At 39.6% G+C, this 24,259-nt stretch overlaps 1 protein-coding gene across 1 annotated transcript in view; it reads left to right on the top strand.

Annotated features, from left to right (window-relative positions):
- UNC79 (unc-79 homolog, NALCN channel complex subunit) overlaps positions 1–24,259 on the top strand; it is a 258,705-nt gene that overhangs the window by 167,943 nt on the left and 66,503 nt on the right. Inside the window, 8 exon segments of the mRNA XM_079130155.1 lie at positions 516–665; positions 1,238–2,443; positions 10,423–10,530; positions 13,848–13,936; positions 13,938–13,965; positions 16,728–16,811; positions 20,013–20,115; positions 22,042–22,182. Of these exon segments, the coding sequence (XP_078986281.1) occupies positions 516–665; positions 1,238–2,443; positions 10,423–10,530; positions 13,848–13,936; positions 13,938–13,965; positions 16,728–16,811; positions 20,013–20,115; positions 22,042–22,182 (1,909 nt within the window).

Raw genomic sequence — 24,259 nt, 5'->3', positions numbered from 1 at the left:
CCAAATGTAGAGTACAGTATTTTGCATTCACAAAGTATAAGGTGCATGTACTGTTAGGCTGTGTCTATGCCAGTTCCCAAATCCCAGGAGGGCGTATGTTTTTTGGAAAGAACAAGACCCACTCATGTTGGTTAATTTCCTTTTGCCAAATTAGACGTTCAGGCAAGTTCAAGCAGTGTCACAGATTCCTAGATAAGTTATTGGCATCTGTGTCATTTGGTTTTAAGTGCACTGGGAAAGTTTCTCTAGGAAGGCCTCTTTAAGAATATCGAGATGCCTCTCAAAAAGTGCTGCCAGTTGTCATTTAGAAAACGATGGGCAATCTTGTAAACAGTTGCTTTGTTCAACATATGCATAGTTTGATATCTGGATGAAATATCAACCTATAGCTAGACTTGGCTCGTACAGAAACCACCCAGACTGTTCCAGAATGCTTTCACTGAAATGCTTGTGTAGACACAGCCTAAGAGAGAATAACCTCTTAAGTGTAATTTTGACTTTCTCTCCCCAATTAGAAGAAGATAGTGTTTTTGATGAATCTGATATTCATGATACACCTACTGGACCCTGCAATAAAGAGTCTCAAACTTTTTTTGCAAGATTGAAAAGGATAGGCGGCAGCAAAATGGTGAAATATCAGCCGGTTGAGATGAATGTTCAGAGAAGTATGAATTTTTTCTCTTAGTAATTTTATGCAGAAATGTTGTACTCTACTGTTTGTTTGGGGTGAAATCTTACTTTTATTATGTTACTACATATTTTGATACTGTTGATTTATATATATATGTATGCACAAACAGTATATATATATACACACTTATATATATACGTGAATTGACAGATACATCATTAATGTCATTATCATCTTCAAGGGCCATTGCTTGATTTGATTTGTTGCAAAATGTTTGCTTCTCTTCCACACAATTTGAATAGTTTCCTAGATCTGCCTCAGCCAAAAAAATGATCCCTTCTCCTGTGCACAAATGAATAGAGCTGAGGAATTATCCCAGAGCTTGATTTTGGGAATCAGATTTTAAACTATCATTTTGGTTGCTTTCCAAAGTTTTCCCATTTTTCAATTAGAATGAACCTTAAAAACCATGGCCAGTAAGTCAGTTTTCCCTTCTGGTGGAGCTGGGATTGTGATTATGATTTATGCCAATAGTATGCCCAAATATGAGGGGAAAATGGTGACATCTCCAAGTAAAATAGTACTAGCTTTTTCTGTTTTAATCAGGTGAAATAGAACTGGCCGAATACAGAGAAACGGGTGCATTACAAGACAGCATTCTGCACTGTGTGAGAGAAGAAAGCATACAGAAAAAAAAGCTGCGCTCTTTAAAACAAAAGTCTCTTGATATAGGGAACGCAGACTCCCTCTTGTTTACATTAGATGAGCATCGCAGGAAGTCCTGTATAGATCGGTGTGACGTAGATAAGCCCCCTGCCCAGGCTGCGCACATTGCCCAGAGACAAAACGACCACGGGCATTCGAGGCAGAATTCTGCTACAAGGCCCGACAGTATGGAAATCTCCGAGAACCCAACTGTGGAAGGTTTTCAGGAGCCCCGAAGGCCTGTGATACCAGAAGTTAGGTTAAACTGCATGGAGACCTTCGAGGTGAAAGTGGACTCTCCAGTAAAGCCTGCTCCCAAAGAGGATTTAGATCTGATAGACTTGTCTTCTGATTCAACTTCAGGACCTGAAAAACACTCTACCCTCTCAACATCTGACAGTGACTCTCTTGTATTCGAGCCTCTTCCACCTCTCAGAATAGTGGAGAGCGATGAGGAAGAGGAGATGGTGAACCGGGGGAATGATGCCAAGAGCGCCTCCTCTCCCCAGCGCGCCCGCCCCGCCTCCGTCCTCAGCCTGAGCACCACCCCTCTTGTGCAAGTCAGCGTGGAGGATTGTTCCAAAGACTTTTCTTCTAAGGACTCAAGACATAACCAGTCAGCAGGGAACAGGGACCCTGCTCTCCTAGCCCTGGAAGAACCTACAGACTCGGAAGAATTATCACAGGCAGAGGAGCTGCGAGAGTTTTCCTGCGGCAGCCCACTAACGCTTAAACAGAAACGAGACCTCCTTCAGAAGTCATTTGCTTTCCCTGAGATGTCAACGGATGATAACCCTGAACCCAGCACTGAGGAAGAGAGGCTTGGGCAGATGCCAAGTTCAGGGCCCAAAACTGTGCTCCTTAAAGTTCCTGAAGATGCTGAGAATCCAACGGAAAGTGAGAAACCTGATACCAGTGCTGAATCTGATACAGAACAGAATCCTGAAAGGAAAATGGAAGAGGATGGAACCGAGGAATCAGAATTCAAGATTCAGATTGTCCCCAGACAGAGGAAACAGCGGAAGATTGCTGTTAGTGCTATCCAGAGAGAGTACCTCGACATCTCCTTCAACATTCTAGACAAATTGGGAGAACAGAAAGGTCCAGGTAAGCTCATCTCATCTTCCAGCCTTCGCCTTCAAGTCTGTGTATCTTATTGGTAGAGTTTGGGCACTGAATGTGCATCACACTCAGGATCTTATCATGGCAGGGTGTGACTTAATCACTGCTTCAGGATCACTCAGAATTCTTCTTGCTTACCAGAATATGGTGGATTCAGAGGTGGTTCTACTGGCTCCATAAGTGTTTCTGTACTTGTTTTAGCTAAACTCTGCAGTCAGTTCTTAAGCACTGTTGGCAATAGAGGCAATGATTAACCTATGTAAGGATATTCCAAGTGAAGGTTCAGTCTTCCTCAAGCAGCCTTAGAGATTAAACTCCTTTTGCCTTCTTTTATTTTCCTGTTGGACTTCAGTGAGCTGTGATATAGTCCGAAGGACAAACAAATATAAAGGGCTAAAATAAAGCAAAGAGAGCCTGGAATGATTAAAAATTGATTTTAATCATTTTAATTTAATTCATCATGTGTGCTAACTAAATATCAGGAAACAGAAGTCACCAGCTAGAGTCTAGATCCTGATTCACATCACATGATGGTGATGATGGCTCAACACAGAGATTTCCTGATTTCTTGTGTTTTCTTGGAGTCATTGAAGATAACTTTTAAAAAGTGGCAAGCTGAGAATACATCTCATTCCCAGAGTAGTATCATAGTGCTGATGGGAAGGCTGCTTCATTTCTCAGTTCAGCACTAAATAATGGTGATGATGATGAAACTCTTCAGAAAAATGGAATTGGCCCTCAATACTTACTTCAGTAATATTCATAGACTAGAGGACATTGAGAACTGGTAAAGATCCTGGACTGGTTCCTGATTTTATACAAGAGGATCCTTAGGCTTAGGGTAGGTAGTGTACCTTGTCCCAGGTCACACTTCCAGACAGAAGCAGTGCCAGGCCCGTCCTCCTGAATTCAACCCTACTTTCCCCATTGTTCCACCTGAAAGCAAACCTCTAAGAGAATGTGCTCAGGCTCTTTTATTTGTCCCAGAAATTGTTTAAAGGTTTCTAGCTGTTCTCTAGTTCATAGGATAGAGCTGTGTACCTCAAAGGTGCTCTGTGAAGTCTGTTGGATGAGCGCTAGTGCATTTGGAAAGGGTCATTCTCCAGCCAGGCAGGGGGAGAAAAGACTCTGTTAATAATAAGAAATTCTAAGAACTTAAGAAGGTCTCAAGGGAAAGTGGGACATCTTTTTATTGTTTGGAGCTAGGAAAATTGCTGCATATGGATGGAGGACAGTGCTGGCCTAGAAGCTGTGGAGGTCTATAGGGTATAGAAGAATCCCAGAAGCTAACAGGGCTGAAGGACGAGGGCATATGACCAGTAGGTCATGTGTAGGTTGTAATATGTATGTTTGTGCATATGTTACCTTCTTTTTTCATCCTTATGTATGATTCTTCCCCAGGCTAGCAGGGAGGAAATCGATTTTATATTCACTTACTTGTTACCAGAACAAGAGAAAATTATCTGACAAGTACAATATGTTTTTGTAATGTGTACTATGCTATCATAAGGACAAACATACACATTTTCTTCCCTCCCCTCTGGGTAGTGGAAGGAGGCCAGGGTTTCTTGTCTTTCAGAAGGAGCAAAGGTGGCCCCACGCTTGCTCCTGGGAATCCTCCTGCTCACGGCCTTGCTGTTCATGCCTCAAGCCCAGGACTGAGCTCACTGCGCACTTTCTCTGTGTTTCTGTCAGTTCCTGCAAGAAGTGCCAGGGTGCTGGGCCATTTTTCATCTCCACGAGGCCTTGCATCCTTTCTCTTCTTAACATTTCTCCCACTCTATCCCAACTCCCTAAGCCCTTCCCTTGTGTCCTCAGAAATTCAGGATCCTTTAGGAGCAGACTGCCTTTATGTTCTCTCTCCTTTGTTCCCTTTGCCTTCTTAGTCTAATGGAAGCCTGACTCTCCCTGGGGACTGCTTTCCTCACAGCCTTTGTGTGGCTAGGCATTGGGTGTCTTCCTTGGCCATTCCTCCCTGATCTATGGGCCCCGCCCTGAACCTCCTATCATCCAACTGCTTGTAATGCAGCTTCCTGGCTACAGAGTTGTTAACCCTGCCTCTTCTTTTTTGTTGACAGATATGATTCCCAGCCCTCTTACTCTCTCCCGAACCATTCCTGCCTTGGTTCTTGTTGATTTCAATATTGGCATAAATGCCTCTTCTGACATTCTGGTTTCTCAGTTCCTTGAATCAATCTTTTCTAGTGAATTTTTTTTTTTTTTTTTTAATTCTCCACCTTAGCTCAGCTACTTATTGCCATGGTCATTTTACAGGCAAATACCTGCAACTTTTCCATGATCTCATTTGTCTCCTCTTCTCTGATTACCACTTCTTAATCCCTCCCCCAGCAATATCATGGACTGTCCTGTCTTTCCTGGCTTCTCCCCTACTTCATGTGGTATCTCCTTACCCTCCTTAAATTCAGGCCTCTCAGCATAACCCCTCCCTGCCTGTACCCTCTCTGGCTTTTGCTTTTTCAGATTTCCTTGGCCAGACACAACCCTTGTTAAGTCAAAGTCTCCGTCTACTGATACCTGTACCTATCAGATCAGTGTGACTGGATCAAAACACATAATGTGGACTGTCTCATTTTAAATTCATGGCCCTAAATCTCTACTAAATTGTTATGTTAATTATGCAGAGTGGCAGCTTTCATTGTGGCATCTTTGTGCATGCATAGAAACATAAGTTGATCAATTTCACTCCCCAAACCTTCCCTCTTTCCCTTCCCCTCCTCTTCCCTCCTAATTTCAAGGAGTCCTGTTTTCCTCTCTGTTTCTTTCCTTCTAGTTTCCATGTATGACAGTAGACATACAGTATTTTTCTTTCTGAGTCTCACTTAATTTCACTCAAAATTATAGTCTCCAGTTTCATTTTTTCCCTGTGACTTATAGTTTCATTTTTTTATGGCTGAATGAAACTCCCTCATGTATGTGTGTGTGTGTGTGTGTGTGTGTGTGTGTGTGTGTATCATATTTTCTTATCCAGTCATGAATACCTAGGCCGATTCTATAACTTGGCTATTGTGAATTCTGCTGTAAGAAACATGGGTATTCATGTATCTGTAAATGTGCTGACTTTAATTCTTTTGGATAAATACTAAGGAGTGGTATAGCTAGATCATATAGTAGATCTATTTTTAGCTTTTGGAGGAAACTGTGCTGATTCCATATGTACTAATTTACATTCCCACCAACAGCATTTAAGTATTACTTCCCCTGTCCCCTGCATTCTCCCCAGTATTAATTATTATTCGTATTCTTTGTGCTTATTTTTCTAACTGCGGTGAGATAGAATCCCTGTGTAGTTTTGTTTTCTTGTTTTTGCATTTTGTTTTGTGGTGCTAGGGATCGAACCCAGGCATTCCAGGCAGGTGTGCTACCCTGAGCCATATCCCCAGGGCCTCAGTGTAGTTTTGAAATGCATTTCCCCAACTACTAAAGTTGTTGAACGTTTTTTCATATACTTCTTGGCCATTGTACTTTTTTAAAAAAATATTTTTAAATTGTTGATGTACACAATGCTTTCATTTTATTTATGTATTTAAAATTTTTTTTTAGTTGTAGATGGACACATTATCTTTGTTTATTCATTTATTTTCATGTGGTGCTGAGGATCGAACCCTCACAGGTGCGAGGCAGTTGCTGCACCACTGAGCTACAGGCCCATCCCTTCTTTGTTTATTTTTATGTGGTGCTGAGGACTGGACCCCGTGCCTAGGAAGGCACATTACCTCTGAGCCACAACTCAGCCCTGCCATTGTCCTTCTTTTGAGAAGTGTCTGTTCAGTTCGTTTGCTCATTTATTTACAGGGTTGCTTGTTTTTCTTATGTCAGTTCTTTATATAATCTGGATATCAGTCCTTTGTCAGAGGAGTAGCTGATAAAGGTTTTCTTCCTTTCTTTCAGTTATTTCTTCTCTCTTTTCTTTTCAGTGCTGAAGCTTTTTAATTGGGTGCCATCCTATTTATTTACTTATTTGTTTATTTTTCTCTTGTTTCCTGAGCTATAGGCATCTTATTCAGGAAGTCTTTGCCTGCACCTGTATGTTGAACTGTGTTCCCTATTTTTCTTCTAACAGTTGCATGGTTTCAGTCTTATATTTAGGTCTTTGATCCATTTTGAGTTTACTTGTGTCCAGGGTCAGCAGGGTCCTTATGGCTACCCAGCAAAGACACTTTATTTTCCTGATTCACATTTCCATTCTCCCAAATGATTACTTCATAGCTACTTTTCTTCCTCGCTTTTCAATAACTGTTCCTGTTTGACATCATCAGAAGGAATTTTCAGAGCCCCTCCCTCCACTCCTGTTTGCACTTAGCACCCTGACTTCCTAAGGTCACATTTCCTCACTGTTTCCTATATCCTGCTCAAGGATATAGCCACCCACTACCCCCGCCAAATTCTCTACTCTCTCCTCCTTCAGTTTTTTTTTTATTTCTAAGGGACTCTTGACTTAAGCATATAGACAAGATCTTAGATCTCTCTCTTTATTAAAAAAAAAAAGCTCTTGATCCCAATTCTCCTATTATCATTATCTTCAATTTTCTCCCATTGTGTTCTTTCTAAGAATCATTCCAGTGAAGTTTTTATTCCTACTCCATCACCAAAACTGCACTTGTCAAGGTCACCAAGGTCCTTCTCTCTAATCCCAGCAGTCAGCTCTTAGGTCTTAACTCTGACATGTGTATATTTGACTTAGTTCCTCACTCTCATTTCATTTGGCTTGCAGGATCCTTACTCTCTTGGTTTTTTTTCTTATTCAGTGGTCACTCCTTATCTCTTTTGGTTCATCCTTATCTCCCTAATGAGGAAGTGCACTGGGGTCTTTGCCCTTGGTCCTTTGCTCTGTGGACACTTACTTTCTTGGTGTTCTTATTGAGTCTTAGATTTTGCATATTGTCTATATACTGAGGTAACTATCAGTTACCTGTTGTTGGAAAAACACTATGTACCAAAAATTGGCAGCATGTGACAATAAGCATTTATTTAGTTTGAGACTCTTTTGGTCTTCTGGGGATTGGCTAAGCCAGGCTGGGCTGGGCCAGGCTCTGCTCCTCATGCCTGCAGACCTCCTCAGGCCACTGCGAAGCCTGGGAGTGTTCGCCTGGTGATCCAGAACCACAAGAGAGCAAAAGCAGCTGTGCAAGCACTTTTCAAACCGTTGGTCATGTTATACCTGCAAACAGTTTGTTAGCCAAAGCAAGCACACACAGACATAATCTTATTTCTTATAGCTCGGAGGGGACATATACTCTGCCTCTTTAGTGGTAAGAACTTCAGAATCCCACAGCGAAAGATATGATTCAAGGATAATTGAAAAGCTGGAGCTATATCTCTCAAATATCGTCTGAATGTACTCATTCTAAAAAAATGATCCATTGTTCACCTGAAATTAAAATTTAGTTAAGCATCCTTTATTTTATCTGGCAACCTTTATCTGCCTTCAAAAACATCCAGAAATTTTCACCTTCTTATATTTGCTACCGTGAGCTACCAATAGTTCTTACCCGGCTTATAGTAATAACGGTTCTGCGGTCGCCTCCTAATCAATCTCTTACCTTCTACTACTGCCTTCCTGTTCTCGCAACACAGCAGCCTGAGTGATCCCACAGAACTTGAGATTACATCATTCTTTGGCTTAAAACTTTCCAGAGGCCCTCCACCTCTTTCATAGCACAGTGCTGGGAACACCCGAGGTGATCCTCGCCCTCGTGAGCGCTGTTCCTGCATGTGCCGGCTCTCTCCACGGTTTCACTCTGCCTCCGTGGCCTCTTGCCTGTTATCGAACACTATCTCTCTGTTCCCACCTTCACCCTGACTGTTTCCGCAACCTGGAGCTGTCTGATGCTTGACTCGTATCCTGATGTCTTTTAATTCTTTGATCAAACATCAGTTTCCCAGTGCCCTGCCCCAGATGACACTGCACTGTCCCATCCCTGCCTGGCCTCTTGTTCTCTCTCTCTTACTTCGCTCCTGTACAAAGAATTGATCTCCTAACATACAATGATTAATTTACTTTCACACACATTAGTTATTGTCTGTCTCTCCCCACCAAAGTGAAAGCTGTGCAGAGCGGTGATTGTTGTCTGGTTTGTTTGCTGATTGTGTCCTAAGTGACTAGGGGAGTGTTGGCAGGATCTGATGAGTGAAAGGAGAGCTTCCCATTTTCTGCACAACACTATGAAAATTGAATACAAATATGTTAAGTGGATAACTGTTCAAGTATTTGTCTTACACTGTATACAAATAATAGATTTTGTAAAGTGATTGAAGGCAGAAAAAATCTGAAGCATCTTGGTACACTGCTGATTGTTAATAACTGTCTTACAGTAATGACATTTCTGTAAGATTATAGATGCATTAAGAATTTTAATAAGCGTAACAAAAACTCCTAAAGTCTTAACTACTTTTTCAAAAAATTCCCAGAAATTAGCTTTAAACATTTTCACTCCACGTTACTGGTGGCATTATTGTGTCCTAGCTGCTGCACGCACAGAACACAGGCAGATAAGGGTAAGAAAGGCAGCGATGCAGGCTTGTGACTTGTCATTTAGGGAGGATACCCATGAGAAAAATAATATGCAGTCTTCCATATCTTGATGAGTAAAATAACTTAAAATTAATAATTATTTTGTGCTTTGTCAAGAGGACTTGGGAAACTTTACAAGTCTTTTTTTTTTTTTTTAATCAAGAAGTTATTAATCTGGCAACGGTATCTACTCAGAAAAACCTCTAAGAATCAAAAATAGATGTTTCAAAATCAACACTGAAAACTTTTTCTCATAGTCCCTCAACTGGAATCTAGTTTACTTTTTTTCTGACAGTTGAGCAAATTTAATAAATAGCACACTTAAATTATATGTATGTATATATGAATGTATGACAGATTGCTCTGTGTCAAGGGAAAACAATTTATCCCATGCAGATGATGGGATGGAACATTTTTAAGCTTAAGAACTTGGAAGCATTTAGGGCAGAGCCCCCTGATTAACAGCATAGTATATCCATGGAGCCCATCATGGTCACTCCACACCAGCTGAAGATGGCAAGAAGGTCTGTAAGGAATTTTAGGAGTTTTAAAGGATAATCTGTTGTTTAGAGTAATGTAGGACAACTTGTTTTCTAATATTGATATTAATAAGACAATAGTATATGCAGAAAATATTTCACCTTAGATATCAAATAGGAAATGAAAATGGCATCATCTGGTGATGCACACCTATAATCCTGGCTACTTTAGAGGCTGAGGAAGGAGGATCACAAGTTCAGGTCAACCTCAGTAATTTAGTGAGATCCTGTCTCAAAATAAAAAATATAATCTCTTTCTTGCTCAATAAATAAAATACAAAATCTGAGTGAATAGTATTTGTTCCATTTCAGATACAGTCCCTGCTCTTATATTACTTCTGGTTTACCAAAGGTCATGGGCAAGTAAACAGAAAATTACATTATAGTATGTTAGGTTTGCAAAAAGTTAAGGACAAGGTGCTGTGTAGTTACTCAAGAGGATCACCTGACCCAGGATTTGTTTGCATTTTGGAAAGAAGTGGGTTCTTAAAAGTATCCTTGGAGCTGGAATTCCTATGTAAATTGAAATATAAATGATGAGTAGGAAACTGCCAAAGGTAAGATAGGTATTAGATGAAAAGAAATTCAGTGTGGAAAGGTAAGTGCTTCATTTGAGGATGTGCATTGTAAACATTCTGAGCTGTAACTTTGTAGCTGTGCTATCATGAATCTCTAAGAAACACATCCGTAGATGCAGAAGGTAATGTAGAATCAGCTCCTATAAAGCTGTGAAACCTGTTTGGATGCATTTCCCTTAAGATAATTATTAGGGCCAGAAAAGTACATAAAGATTTGAGTGGGTATAGTAGACAAGAGTGAAAAAGATATGGAAAAGGCTCTTGAATTTGCTTTTCATCAGTGTCCTGGGTTTTAAATTATATTTCCATTTGTAGATCCCTCCACTAAAGGACTTTCAACCTTGGAAATGCCACGAGAATCTTCATCTGCCCCTACATTAGAAGCAGATGTGCCAGAAACAAGTAGTCATTCCTCAATATCAAGTAAGATTCCCTTCCTCTTGTGTATTGTTTGGAACATGGGTCTGCAGCACTGTTTCCAATTTTGCAGTCTTGTTTTCTCCCTTTAAAAAATGTTTTAGCTTCCTTGATGGCACTGTATTGTATGTTTTATGAGACCCTGAGATGTAGGATGACCCACTTTTGTCTTTATCTCAAGTGTTTGCTTAATCATGTGATTATTGATTGACCAAGAATCCTAATCTGTTAAAGAATAATTACTGAATTTCATCTTTCAATAAAATAAAAATTACCTAGTACTAGCCTAAACATAAAACATGGAACTGGTTATATGACATGTGAAAATCACTGTCCATGGCAGAATTTTATATGGAACATGTTTATTTAGTTTGAATCACCTGCATCAGTGACAAAATTTTTATCTATGTGATCATAAAATACATATACCATAGATTATGATCCTGGAGGCATGACTGAATCTAACCCTGAAAGTAAAGATGGCATGATATTTTATAAGATTCATAGGAGTCTAGTATTTTGAAACTGCCTTCTGTTGTTGGGTCCTAGATTTTGTCCCTGAGAAGCTTGAGTTCCAGTAAGGTTTCACCAGGGTGTCTTTCTAACTTAGCAGAGTCAATTAAGGCTTTCTCATGGGAAATCCTTAACAGGAATCAGAGATACAACGGTGCAACTTCTGCAATCATTTGTCACACGTGCCAAAAAATTTTGTGTTCCATGTGGATGCTACCTAAAGAGCTAATTTTCATTTTGGCCATCTTTTGAAATGAGAATGATCCTGAAAAGCCAGACAATGATTTTAACGTAAATGCTGGACTGGTAGTATGGAGCATCATCTTCTCCATCATTCATGCATTCATTCATTCGTTCATTCAGAAATTATTAAGAATCTGCTGGGTGCCATTGTGCTTGGCACTGAGGGTCAAAGGTGAATAAATAAGATAACCCATGTTCTCAAGGAGTTTATAGTCATAATATTAATTATAGCTACCATTTATTTGACACCTAAGATGTGCCAGGCACTATGCTGAATGGTTCATACCCCTTGTTATCTGAACCAGTCCTTCTATTAGCACTGGATCCCACTTTATAGATTAAGAAACTGAGGTTTGAAGAGGCTAAGTGACTTGCCAAAAGTCATTCAGCTACTAAATGAGAGAGAAAGGAATTGATGCAACATCTGTTAGACTTTAGAGCTTAGGTTCTTTTCAGTGTACCACACTGCCTTAGAGTGATTCCAGATCAACTGTAATAGGGATTATAGAAATTCTGAGATGGTTTCCAAGTGACACTTTGCCCTTTTGGTGGCAAAGGAGACCAACTAGTTCTAAATCTAATTGTTCTCCTTTCATCACAAATACCTGTTTGATAACATGATAGAAGGCCAATTTTTAAGTCCACATACTAGAGTCATGAAAATGTGTTTTATTTTCCTAATTTACGTGAATCACTAATAAAAAGCTAATTAATACCAAGTAGATATAATTTGAGACAGCAAGGATGATTATGTCACTGTGACTTCAGTGCTGGTTAAATGTATCCAAAAGTAAATGTACCAAAGTCATGACTGAACATAAGATAGCCTTTTTGGATTAAACTAAGCATGTCATTCAATTTCCATCTTTCTCCTCCTTGCCATTAAAATCACGTGTGTCATAACTCTTGGTGGTGTGCTCTTGGAGGCATAATGCCAGGTACCTTACACATTAAAGGTTTTTATTCTCAGCAATCCTGCTGTCTCTAAAAACTCCTCCGAGATGGGATTGGAGCTCGGTGGTGGGGCACTTGCCTAACCTGTGAGAGGCCCTGAGTTCCATCCCCAGCACCATAAAACAAATCAAAACTGAGAATTGGAGAAGTTATGCAGTCACTAGAAGAAATTTATTTGACTAAGTCTAAATAAGAATTTATTTGACTTAGTCTGTAAGATGCTTCTAATTTTTAAAGTTAAGTCTTTTAAAAGGTTTCTGCTTTCAAAAAATTTTAAAGCTGTACTTGTAAAGTGAGTCATAAAATTGTAAATTTTACAAATCAACAAAGTCAGACTTGTTTAATATTAGGTTGATTTGTCATTTCCCTGGATTCAATTAATATGGACTCCAAGACACAAGAAATTCCAACTCATGCTTCTTGCTCAATTTATCAGCTGATTATTTTGCAGCTAAACATGACCACCATAAATCAAATGTCATGCTAGCTAATTACATTAGAAATAATGTTATAATTGATTTCACCTCAACCCAAGTTGCTGCCTGGGTACTATGACCGTGAAACCTATGTGTAAGAGTCAAGGTTTTCCAGGGGCCATGCATTCGTCTTGCTTCCTACTGTCCATTTCTAGGACATGTAGTTCATAGTTTCGGTTTCTCCAATTGTCCTCACATGAGCATTAAAAAACACAAGTTGTCAAATATTCAGTGTTTGAGGTCATGTAGGAAAGCCACATGGATGATGCCATGTCCTCACACTGGACTGGTGGTTGGGATGGGGGCACTGTGCCGTGGAGTTGGGGCGAAGGAAGCAGACCGCCTCTCACTCAGCAGTCTGCTGGCGGGGTGCTTTTTGTTGTTTTCTGGTTTGGAATTGCATGTAACTTGACATTTCACTGGTGGGATATTTGTCCATTCTTAATTGCAGGATAACAACTTTATCATTGTTTTCTAAAACAAAAATGTATGCTAGAATATATTTTTAGAACATTATTCGATTCACATTTTCCAAACAATAAACAGAAACTCATACAGAGATTGGAAACAGCATTGACTTTGGAGTTGATATATTCTGGTTTGAGGACCATCTTAGTTGCTGATTGGTTCCATTTGCTTCAATTTCTTTCTCTAAAAATTGGGGTTGATATGTGTCATCCTACTCCAAAATGTATATATGCACACACACATCACACACACACATAAAGTCAGGGACCTCACAGGACACATGATGCAAACTGAAACTGTGCGTGCACAAGCACCATTAAAGACAGTTGAGCTATAAATTCAAAGCACTATTGTCTGTCTTCAGTCCTCTTTGGAATACAGCAGAGTGTGTAAGGGAAAAAAGTAAGTGAGAATAATCATAGTTCATTCTGTTGTTACTGGGATAAATATAGGTGGTAGATCATTGCTAAAGTGCACTGCTATTGTCTGAGTAAAGAAAGACACTTCAAACAGCAGACTGCCTCATGTAGTGGACAGGAGCATATAATTCACCAAAAATTATGAGTAGCCAATGAAGGTTCAATTAGGACTCCTATGGATGTATAGAGCCTTTGTGTGCTGTGAAAATTGATTCCCCCTGGTAATCATCTCCTAATTTCCTTCATATAGCTCAGTATAGGCAGATGAAAAGGGGATCCCTGGGCGTTCTGACAATGAGCCAGTTAATGAAGCGACAGCTGGAACATCAGTCTAGCGCCCCCCCATAACATCAGCAACTGGGACACTGGTGGGTCAGCCTTTTCTTCTTGTTTTATCTCTCAGATTAGCTAATGCCACTTTCTCTGTGTCCACTCTGCTCCCTTGTTAAGGAATACATTTTCTCTCACATTCTTTGGTTCAAATAATTAAAAAAACTACAGTTATCATTAAGTCTATTCAAACTTTCCAGGGGTTCCAGAGCAACATGTTCATCCATCTAAGCTGGTTGGATTCTTCTTTCCTCTAAGACCTTGATTCCAGATTGTAGGTTATCAGTCTGGGGAGGAGGGAATGGAACTATGATCTCATGATGCAAATTAAAACACATACACACTCACCAGATTAGCAATATTTTTTATATAGTAGCAACAATTAAAGAAATAGTAATAATAATAATAATAATAATAATAACAAATTTTAGCTTAGTGACACCCTGATCTGCCATTGGGTTTGGGAACGTGAGTCCTGTTTTAATCACAGGGTTCCCAGGTTGCAGCTGCTCACCCTCATGCTCCTAAGATGGAACTGGACCTAGGCTCAGTTTTAGTGAGAATTGACTACTGTGACATATCTACTTAATACATGATCTGTCTGCATTTTTTAAACTTTTCTAAATATTTTTTTAGTTGTCAATGGACCTTTATTTTATTTATATGTGGTGCTGAGAATCGAACCCAGTACCTCACACATGCTAGGCAATTGCTTTGCCACTGAGCTATGACCCCAGCCCTGCATTTTAAACTTTGTTACCATGTTCTGTATACATACTACCTTCTCCAGCTAGTAATACTGCTGCAATCCTATGTTAAGTGCCTGCCCTTCTTTTTTTTTTTTTTTTAATTAAGTGGGCCATTTGAGTTATAAGATTATATGTGTGAATGCACTCTGCAGCATGCGTGCATATGAAAATGTAAAGGTTTGTTATTGTGATGTGCTCGGAGGCCAACACATGGACTCTTTTAGCATCTTAGTTAGTACTTTCTGGCTACAGTTACATGAGATTATTTTAATATCCTTCCTTATGATTAGGAATTACACTGTCTACAAAACCAATCTGGCATACATCTTTGCGTTCATTATTCTTCAAAACAAGAGAGCTCATCTAGATAACTAAATCCCACATACCACACCAAATCCCACATGTAATAAATCATTTTGGTTCTCCTGGTCTTATAAGGTTGACTTTTTTTGTTTTGTTTTGGTATTGTGGATTGACCCCAGGGGTGCTTAACCACTGAACCCACGTTCCCAGCCCTTTTATTTTTATTTTTTATTTTGAGACAGGGTCTCACTAAGTTGCTGAGGTGACTTTGAATTTGAGATCCTCCTGCCTCAGCCTCCCAACTATTGGGATTATAGGCATGTTCTACCATATCCAGCTATAAGGTCAACTTTTAAAGGTTTAGTGTTTCCTCTTCATTTGTGATAGGTGGTATTAAGCAGTAAATAGCCAAACACCAACAGGGAAGGGGCAGGAGAGAGACCCTGGATAGCCAGCCTCAAGAATTTATTTGGTTTGGGTAAATACTTTCTGTCCAGACCAAAGAGGACTGGGTTTCTTTCTTGAGATGAAGCAATGTGAGGAATGAGAACCGACTTTTGTTTGGTTTGGTCTCTGGTATTAAATGTCCAGATGGGACTTTGAAGATTGTTTTACCATGCTATTGTTTTTTGTAACTAGTGGCTTAGCCTATACTAATCATTTTAGATTTTGACTATAATTACTACCTAGTTTGATTGACTTAGTAAAGTTATGAAAAGGTCAGTTGATCTCAATTTCTAATCTGAATTTTAATCTAAAAACCAGTATGATGCCAAATAACCCATTTAACTGAATTTTTCCCTTTTTAACCAGATTTCAACTTTCTGCATGTCACTCTGGTTTCTCATTTCATACTTCCCATTTACATGCTGTCTGAATTTCTTTCACCCGAGTTTCCCGTGCTTGTTTTCCATGCTCCAAGTTGATTCTCTTGTCTTCAAGTGCTACTGGAGCTTCATCTCAATATTCTTTTTTTAAAATTAGTGTTGTAGAAAGTACTTCCCACGTCTGAGCCCAGAGGAGAGCCCATGAATGTGCAGTACAGTGCTAGTTGCCATGTCACTTTAAACCACATGGTCACTTGCTGGTCTCCTCAAGAACAGATCTGGTCATGTAGTCACACAGAGAATGACAGCCTAAAACGTGGGTCACATGATCCCCCTCAGCTTTCAGCACTCACTCACAGAGCACCTGCCTCTTCTCCACAGGACACATCTACATGATTTGCTTCTGTCTCGTCTTTCATGTGAACAAATGTTCCTGAGGCTCCTCTCCTCCATTTCTGCTCCCACCCCTTTTTCGTGTTCTCCATCCCTCAAATACCTGTAATTTCCTTCTACCAGGTCCATGTGTTTTCTGTATGAACTTTCTGGCCATTACCCCAAATTATCATTTATGCATTTATTGATTTGCATAAAGCATTTCTTTCATGGCCGTGACATTGACCTTTCATTTCATATAAGGAGATACAGGATTTGCACTTTTTTGAGGTATGGTGGGATCTGGTCTATTTTGGGATAGTTTGGGTGCTTTCCTACTTTCAGAGGTATTTCATTTAATTGAATGATAAGTTTGTAGCAAAACCTCAAACAATCCTACAATAAAGTCTAGGCTGTATCCTTTAAATTTAATAATCTACAATAACAATGACAAAAAAGGGCCCCACGAGATTATTGGTTATGTTCATTGTACTGTGAATTTTACTGAACTGACCACACTGAAGACTGAAATGCTCTGTTTATCCACAGAACAGATACAGCCTGGGAAACGCCAGTGTAATGTGCCAATGTGCCTAAATCCTGACCTGGAGGGACAGCCGTTGAGAATGAGAGGTTGGTTGAGTCAGAATCTCAGCCTGTAAGAGCTGCAAGACTGTACGTGTCCGTCATCGAGTCACCCAGCAGGAGCAGGTGCTGAAACCTCTTCTTCAGCAGCTCCATGAAGTGGTGCAACCTCTGCAAAACACCTTCAGGGACTGGAATGCACGACAGTTCATCTTATAACATGACCAGAAGAGAGTTCTTCCTTATCATGGCTTTCTAGCCCTTGGGTCCATACAAACAAGTCTAGTATCCACTAGTTTTTTTTGACAATTGAAAATATCCACCCATTGCTTATTCTCTGTTGTTTCTAGGCCCTGGGACCCTCAGTATTCCTCCTAATATGTGTGTCAGTTTTCTGTATCACCCAGTATCTCACATGTTGAGATCCCAGGTGAACAGCCTCTTTTCAGCTTCCAGAGGTGTATATTGAAAACATACACTTGATTTTATGTTGTTCATGGTAGCAGCTGAGCATGAATCTATCTGAACAGCATCAGAATCTTATTTTCAAAATTCATCTGGTGAATTCTAATTACCAAGGTAGTTAATCCTTACTTCGTTCTTTTTAAAATTCAGAAGGCAAGTTAGCCTATCATTGATTGAAAGAAGTAAAAATAAGCAAAAACCAAAAATGAATGGTGATTCCATGTCACAGCTAGTCCCTTCCATCAAGCAGGTCTGCTCTTGTAGCCCATGCCCCTCTTGCGGCTTTCCTGAGGAGGATGGAGGTGTTTAGCTCTGGCTTCCCTCAATGCTTGCTGGCAGTGCGTAGCAGTTTCAGCTCCCATATCAGATCAGGTGAGACTCTTCTTGTCTTTAGAGCTAGTAAAAACTGTTATGAGTAGAAGCCAGGTTGGTCAAACAAATCTTTGGTGCTTGTTTATGATTCAGTAGAAGCAAAATTGGAGTGAGGAAAGGGAACAGAGGTGGAAAATCATTCTCTTTCCTGGTGGATGGAAGCATCAACTGGTGCATGGTGCCAACTTTGGGACACAAACTTAGTTTTATAGTTTCTCTTGTCTCCAAAATTCTCAGAGAGACTTTTACAACATCTCTAGTTGTGAAGCTGGGTTGTGCAGGTTGCTCCTTCTTCATGTTTCTGAGAACATTCTGTTTCCCCATCTAATTCTGTACAGAGGACACTCTGGATATTCAGGAGGACAGCCAGCAGTGCTGGCAGAAGTATTGACAGCAACTGGGGACAACACTGCAGTCTTAGCTGTGACTCAGCTATAGCAAAAGTTTAAGGTGTCCGGCTTCCATTTTTGCATTCTCACCTTCTCCTAGTACATTATTCTTTGTTCTCACTTCAGTAGTAGGATTCAGGAATCCACTGATTCAGCTAACATTGTCCTATAAGAACAGAGTCCAATAAGTAACCTACCTGCTTTCATAGATGACTGCTATAAATATTGCATCATACATTCTATTTTGTCAAACAGAACAACTACTTCACAATGCTTTTGTCAAAAATACCTCTTCCTTAGGTAAAGATTGTTTTGAAACCACCAAAACAACTGGGTCCCTCTTTTTTCTTGACTTTGTGATTACTATATAATAGAAATTGGCAATAATACTCTGAAAGCCTTAACAAAGAGTTGTCTGTTTAATTGCTTTTTTATGTTTCTGATAAGTCTGTGTTATATATCACCATTACAGGCTTAATTTTTCTGCATTTAGCATAGGCATTTTGGCATCTGGTTCACATGCCATGCCAATGTTCAAGAAATATGGAGAATCATATTTAAATTGTGTTTGGTTTCTTGGAGCAACTTCATGCTGTTTACTGTACTATTTAATAATCCATTGTGTCATCTTTTATCTTGGCCTAGTTCTTGCCTCTTGACTATAACTCAATTTATAGTTATGCTTGTAATACTATTGCTTCCATGCAAATAAACATCTTTATGAAGCAGAGATCTTTGTTAATGATACTCTTAGGTATATTTTGGAAAGAATGTTACTCAGAGATAACTGCTAAATATTATAGTGAAATCTGTATTCCCATTTGGAAATTTAGGAAGCGACATGAAGTATACATTTCTGGATACTTTTCTTTGCATTTTGGGATTGTAGACCTTCCACTTCTTATAAATACATTTTGTAGCCTGTAGAATTGAAGCAATTCAATTGTTTTGAACGCTTTTATCCCATCTTTTTCCTCTCAGATTGAAACGCTTGCCCACTTGGCTAGGTTTCTAAACGTTTTATTTTGATTCTTTTAGAAACCAATTCTCTGAATTGTTTTTCTTCCATTTAAGGAGAGGTGGTGTTTCTTCTAGCACCAAGTTATCAGTTTCTTGAGAAATGGATCACTTAACATCCATTGGTTTCTTCTGCCTTCTTTCCTGTTTGATGAACATAGTCTCAGGGATTACTTTGTAGAACATGGTATTATTCCAAATTGTGGCTTTGGGATCTTCTTGGATGCTTCATTTGCACAATTCTGGCAAAACCTCTCCAATGCTTGTGGCTTCCTTAATGAAGAATGCCCTCTTGATTCTCCAACTTAGCTCATCACTGGAGCATGTTGCTAAGGGTCCTGCCTCAGATTTCTCTGAAGGAATTGAAACCCAGAATTTTAAACATGTTGGTACTATTGACCAAAGTAAAGTGAGTCACTAAACTGTATCTTCAAAACACTTGCTTTTTTATTCATAAATACTTCAGTTTGAAAAATAAAGTCTTTTGCTTTGTAACTTATGATATTAATTTCCAAAGTAAAATCATTCAGTGATATTTCTTGCTCAAATATCACCCCTTGCTCAAATGTGTGAAGTTCTGGGATCTTATTTTCTTCCCTCATTAGCAACACTTTAATATTGATATATACTGTGCCTTTAGAAGTGCAGTATAACATGGACAGCTTCTATTTAGACCTAGCAAATAAGAGTGTAACTGACTTAGGGGTACCTGAAATAGATTTCCCCCTTGATTTGTCATTTTTGGCACATTGATTGCTTACTGATATTTTCAAAGTCAAGAAGCAAGGGAGACATAGACATCCAGTTCTCAAAATCATAGACAGAGGCAAATCACAATATTCCTTGACTTCTTCATACCATTGAAGCTTTTCAGCAATGCAACTGGGATGTCCAACCTGCAACCTTGTGAATGTGCTCTTTGGAGGGTTGTAAGAGCAGAATGGGGAATTTCCTGGTCCCAGAAGATGATCTGTATTCACTGGTTGTCTCTTTGCTGCTTACCCAGGTGCCACTAAGTCCAGCCTACTGTCAGCACCCAGCATAGTCAGCATGTTTGTGCCTGCACCTGAAGAGTTCACTGACGAGCAGCCAACGGTGATGACGGACAAGTGAGCACACATAGTTATTTTCTTTGCCATGTTTATAGAATTAGAGTTTGATCACCAGGATTGTGAGAAAGTATCAGAGGAAGCACATGCTGCTTTTAAGTCATAATTTGTTCTTCAAAAGGCTGTAGCTGCAAATGTTGGTATGTGTTTGTGATTTAGGAATGCTGTCTTATGAACACCTTTTCTTTGTGCTTAGGCATTATTCTTTTTTATCTGAATAAATGTAAATAATATCACTTACTCATTATCCCTAGTCATAATTTCACACCTATAAAATCCCTCAACAAGAACCTTCAAATTGTTAGATTAGGAATAAGGGAAAGATTCCGTTCTTGTTCCATCCTGACAGCAGAATCTGTTCTTAAACTGGTTATGTCAGCTCTCAGCTTGGCAGCCTTGAGTAGCCCTAGGACGAAGCCCAGTTGCCTTGGTTTCTTAGGTTTCTTAGGTAAGGCCCTTCAGCTTGTGTGAAGGTCTGCCCTACCCCTCCTCACCAGGACCCCTTTTCCCAGCCCCTCCCCTTTTCCAGTGCACCCCTGGTGGGCCATCCCTATGCCCGTTTGGTACTTTCTCTTCTTGGCGAACTCCTGCTCATGCTTCCATGTCCAAGTAAAGGTCGTTTCCCCGATTGTACCAGGCAGCCTTAGTCATGCGGTTTTCCAGCTTCCCTTTAGCATCTGGCACATCTCTATTCTAGCACTTACCACAGTGCATGTTATTTATGTGTTTGCTTAAATAATACATGCACTTGTTTCTGTAATAGATTGGGAGTTACTTAGGGACCAGGATCATTCTTCTATATTTTATAACCTAAGTTCCCTGTATACTGACTGCCACAAAAAGCTTGCTCAGTGAATATGATAAAGAGTATGACTTGCAGAATTTCAAGTTTGGAGAGACCCCTTTGGGCCAGGACCAGGTATGCCAGCTATGTGTATGCTTATACCCGGACCTGGTCCAAAGGGGTCTCTCCAAACTTGAAATCCTGCAAGTCTTATTCCCTCAGGCCTCATTCAGTGACCATCCTACTACCCTTATTGAAGTGTCCTTGGAATGTTCACCTGGGGAGCTTTGCATTACCTGTGAGGGCTCTTCTGGCTCTTCCTCTAGTGTAACTTTGTCCTTTCATATTCTCCCATTCCCAAGTCCCAATTTTTCCTAGTTGCTTTTATATATATTCCATTTTTCTTCTTTTTTAGTTACAAATGTGAATTCTATATAAAAGCCATTTTGCAAGAAAACTTTTTATTCTTGTTATATTTAGGAGAGGTTTAAATAGAAGGTCACAATAGCAATCATAGCTCTGGTCCCTTGATATTCCTACATTTCTTCTCACTGTATAAAGCTGCCTGGGTTGAGTTGAAATAAATGGAACTCACATTGGAACATAAAAAGAGCAGTAAGTTGTAAGTTACTTAAAAGCAGGTACCATGGTTTGTATTTTTACACATTAGGCTCAGTAAATTCATAAAATTGATCTAAATGAGTGGTGGAGAAGGGGCTTAATCCTGACTCCCAGGCTCTTTTTTGAAAGCTTCTGTTCATGCCTAGGCACTTTTCATTTTTTAATTTTGACAAATGAGAAAAATATTTAGTCATGACAATCTCTAGCCATATTTTCACAGAAGTGTCACACTGAGAGTTCAGCTGATGTTTATTCTAACAGAGAGCAGTAACTCCCATTTGCCAGGTGCTTGTGAATCTGAAGTGTTCTCAGTAATCAAAGGAACCTTCCCATCTCTGCCATGTGTATTCTTTCTGCATCTGTGCTGGTGGTGGCCCTGGGTCTCCTGCTTATTGTCATGGTAGGGTCACTGGCCTCCTTTAGGGGGCTTTTCCAAGACTCATGAGAAATGGCGGTGTGTCATATTACATGTTGAAGCTGTGGCTGGCTTTCAGGAGTGTGTTCCTCCGTTTTCCTTGCAGATGCCACGACTGTGGGGCCACTCTTGAAGAATATGACGAGGAGACCCTCGGGCTGGCCATCGTGGTCCTCTCCACATTCATTCACCTAAGCCCAGACCTGGCGGCCCCGCTGTTGCTGGACATCATGCAGTCTGTGGGAAGGTGAGGGCCAGCTTGCTCTGTTTAGTAGGAAGGAGCCTTATTCAAGACACATCTTAAAATAAATCCACCAGTTCAAAAGTAAAGCATTGCATTTACCTTGTAGATATTTGATATCTGTGGAATCAATTCAGACTACTTCTAAAAACTGAATGAACTGACCTTCTGATTGAATTCCCCAGCTGTGTAGACTCATGAGTTACCATGTCGGAATGAAGCTAGAGGAAGCCGCACTTCTGCTGTTTGTTAATGTATGTAGCAGTGCTCAGAACTATTAGTAGTTCATATTAAGCACCTTATTGGTGATCATTATTACTGTTCTTGTCACCTCTCTTTTTATTTTGGGATGAATTTTCTAGGATTTCATGATCTCAAGGGACCCTCACTTAACTATGCAATTTGGGGCATTATTATGGAGAGGGGATAAATACTAATAAAATAAATGTAGCAGCTTCACATTTCTGGCTTCAGATAAAGGAAAGATAAACACATTTTTGGGAACAGGTCCTTCAGCCTGAGGGAAAAAATAAGCTTAGCTATTTTGAGTGTTCATATTAAGAAAATTCCCTTTAGTAGAAAGACATTTGGAGATAAATTGATGTATTTCATGGATATGCATAAAGCTCTAGTTCAGTAACAAACAGCTTATAGCAGAGGACTGAGTTAAATTAAGTTTCCATCTGTGCTAGCACTATAGGCATTAAGGCCTAGCTCCTGCCCTCAAGTGATTTGTGGCTAAGTTGTTAGAAGGGACAGTTATGTGCAGAATCATTGAGTGGCCATACAAGACAGGTCATCCATTAAGTGCTATGTTGAGTGGCCACTGGGGCATAGGTGGGCATAGATCAAGTGCTATGATGGGTGGTATATGAGTGTAAATGCTATACAGGGAAAAGATTTCATTGTGGTTAGGACAAGAACTGAATTTGAAAATTCCTGGCATTTGAGGGAAGGAAAAGAGCATGAATCTTCATGGAGCTAAAATTAAACCTTTTTTATGAAGAAAATCCTGATTTCACTTTAAACAGTAAACACATAAAAGCTTGATCCCCAAAGTATAAGAAAGGACCCCGTATCTCCCTCTCTGTGAATTTTTTTTGTAGTATTCTTAGTGTCATATATACAGAGATGGTTATAAAGTGAAGTGTGACTATTCTACCTTCACCTTCAAAGTAGCCAATGTGCAGAGGAAGTGATGAACATGGGAATGTGGAGAAGAGAAAAACATGAACCATGTCCTCTAACCCTTCATTTTGGCTGACCTTAATAATTTCGGAATAAATGTGTTATTAGCTTTCAGCAATATTTATGGAGTCAAAGGTTTTTATTAATGCAGGGTCACAATTCCTACTATCAACACTTATTCATTTTAGAAGAGATAGAATTATTGTTCTGATCTGTTATCATCTTCTTGAAACAGTTGATGTCTATTGAGGGGATTGTTTTTGTTGTTTTAACATAAATGAGAATAATCCATGTTCAAGCATTGCCAACTGGTAGGATAGAAACACATAAACTTTGAAGAAAAGCAAGGAAAAACAGTGGCAGACACATTTTTGCATATTTTCATATACATCTATTTAAATCTCTGTGTTCTTTGGGGAGAGTAGGAGGGAATAGGGAGAATATTTCATGCAAACCAAAAAAATTCTAGAAACCTAAGCCTCATGGCCAAAGCTTCCAAGAGAAAGATTCATCCACTACCTAATTGGGAGCTTCTTTACAGGCTTCAGTTCCACTGCAAAGAATGAGGAGGTGATGTGAATTTACAGAAATTTAGTGTACTCCCTGCCAGTTGTGAGCACAAGCACCATTCCCAGGGCGTTGTAAGACTCTGTAAACTCAGCATAATCCTTTCATTTATTAGTCAAGCTTTTCTATGAGATTTTGTATTTTATTCTCTACCTGGATCTCTCTTAAACTTTACCTGTCCCCCTTTCCAGGTATATCCTTTAAGATCACATTTCCTTCACCCTTAATTACTATTCAGTTCATTTGCAAATGTCTTTCAACTCATGGTAAAGTCCTTAACATGAAAGGTCCCATAACCAAAGCAACCTGGAATCCGGTCTGGTGTTAG

Source organism: Sciurus vulgaris (genome assembly GCF_902686455.1).
Source record: "Sciurus vulgaris genome assembly, chromosome: 2".
Classification (NCBI taxonomy): Eukaryota; Metazoa; Chordata; class Mammalia; order Rodentia; family Sciuridae; genus Sciurus; species Sciurus vulgaris.
Note: the sequence above shows the minus strand (reverse complement) of the source record. Positions and strands in the feature narration are given on the sequence as shown.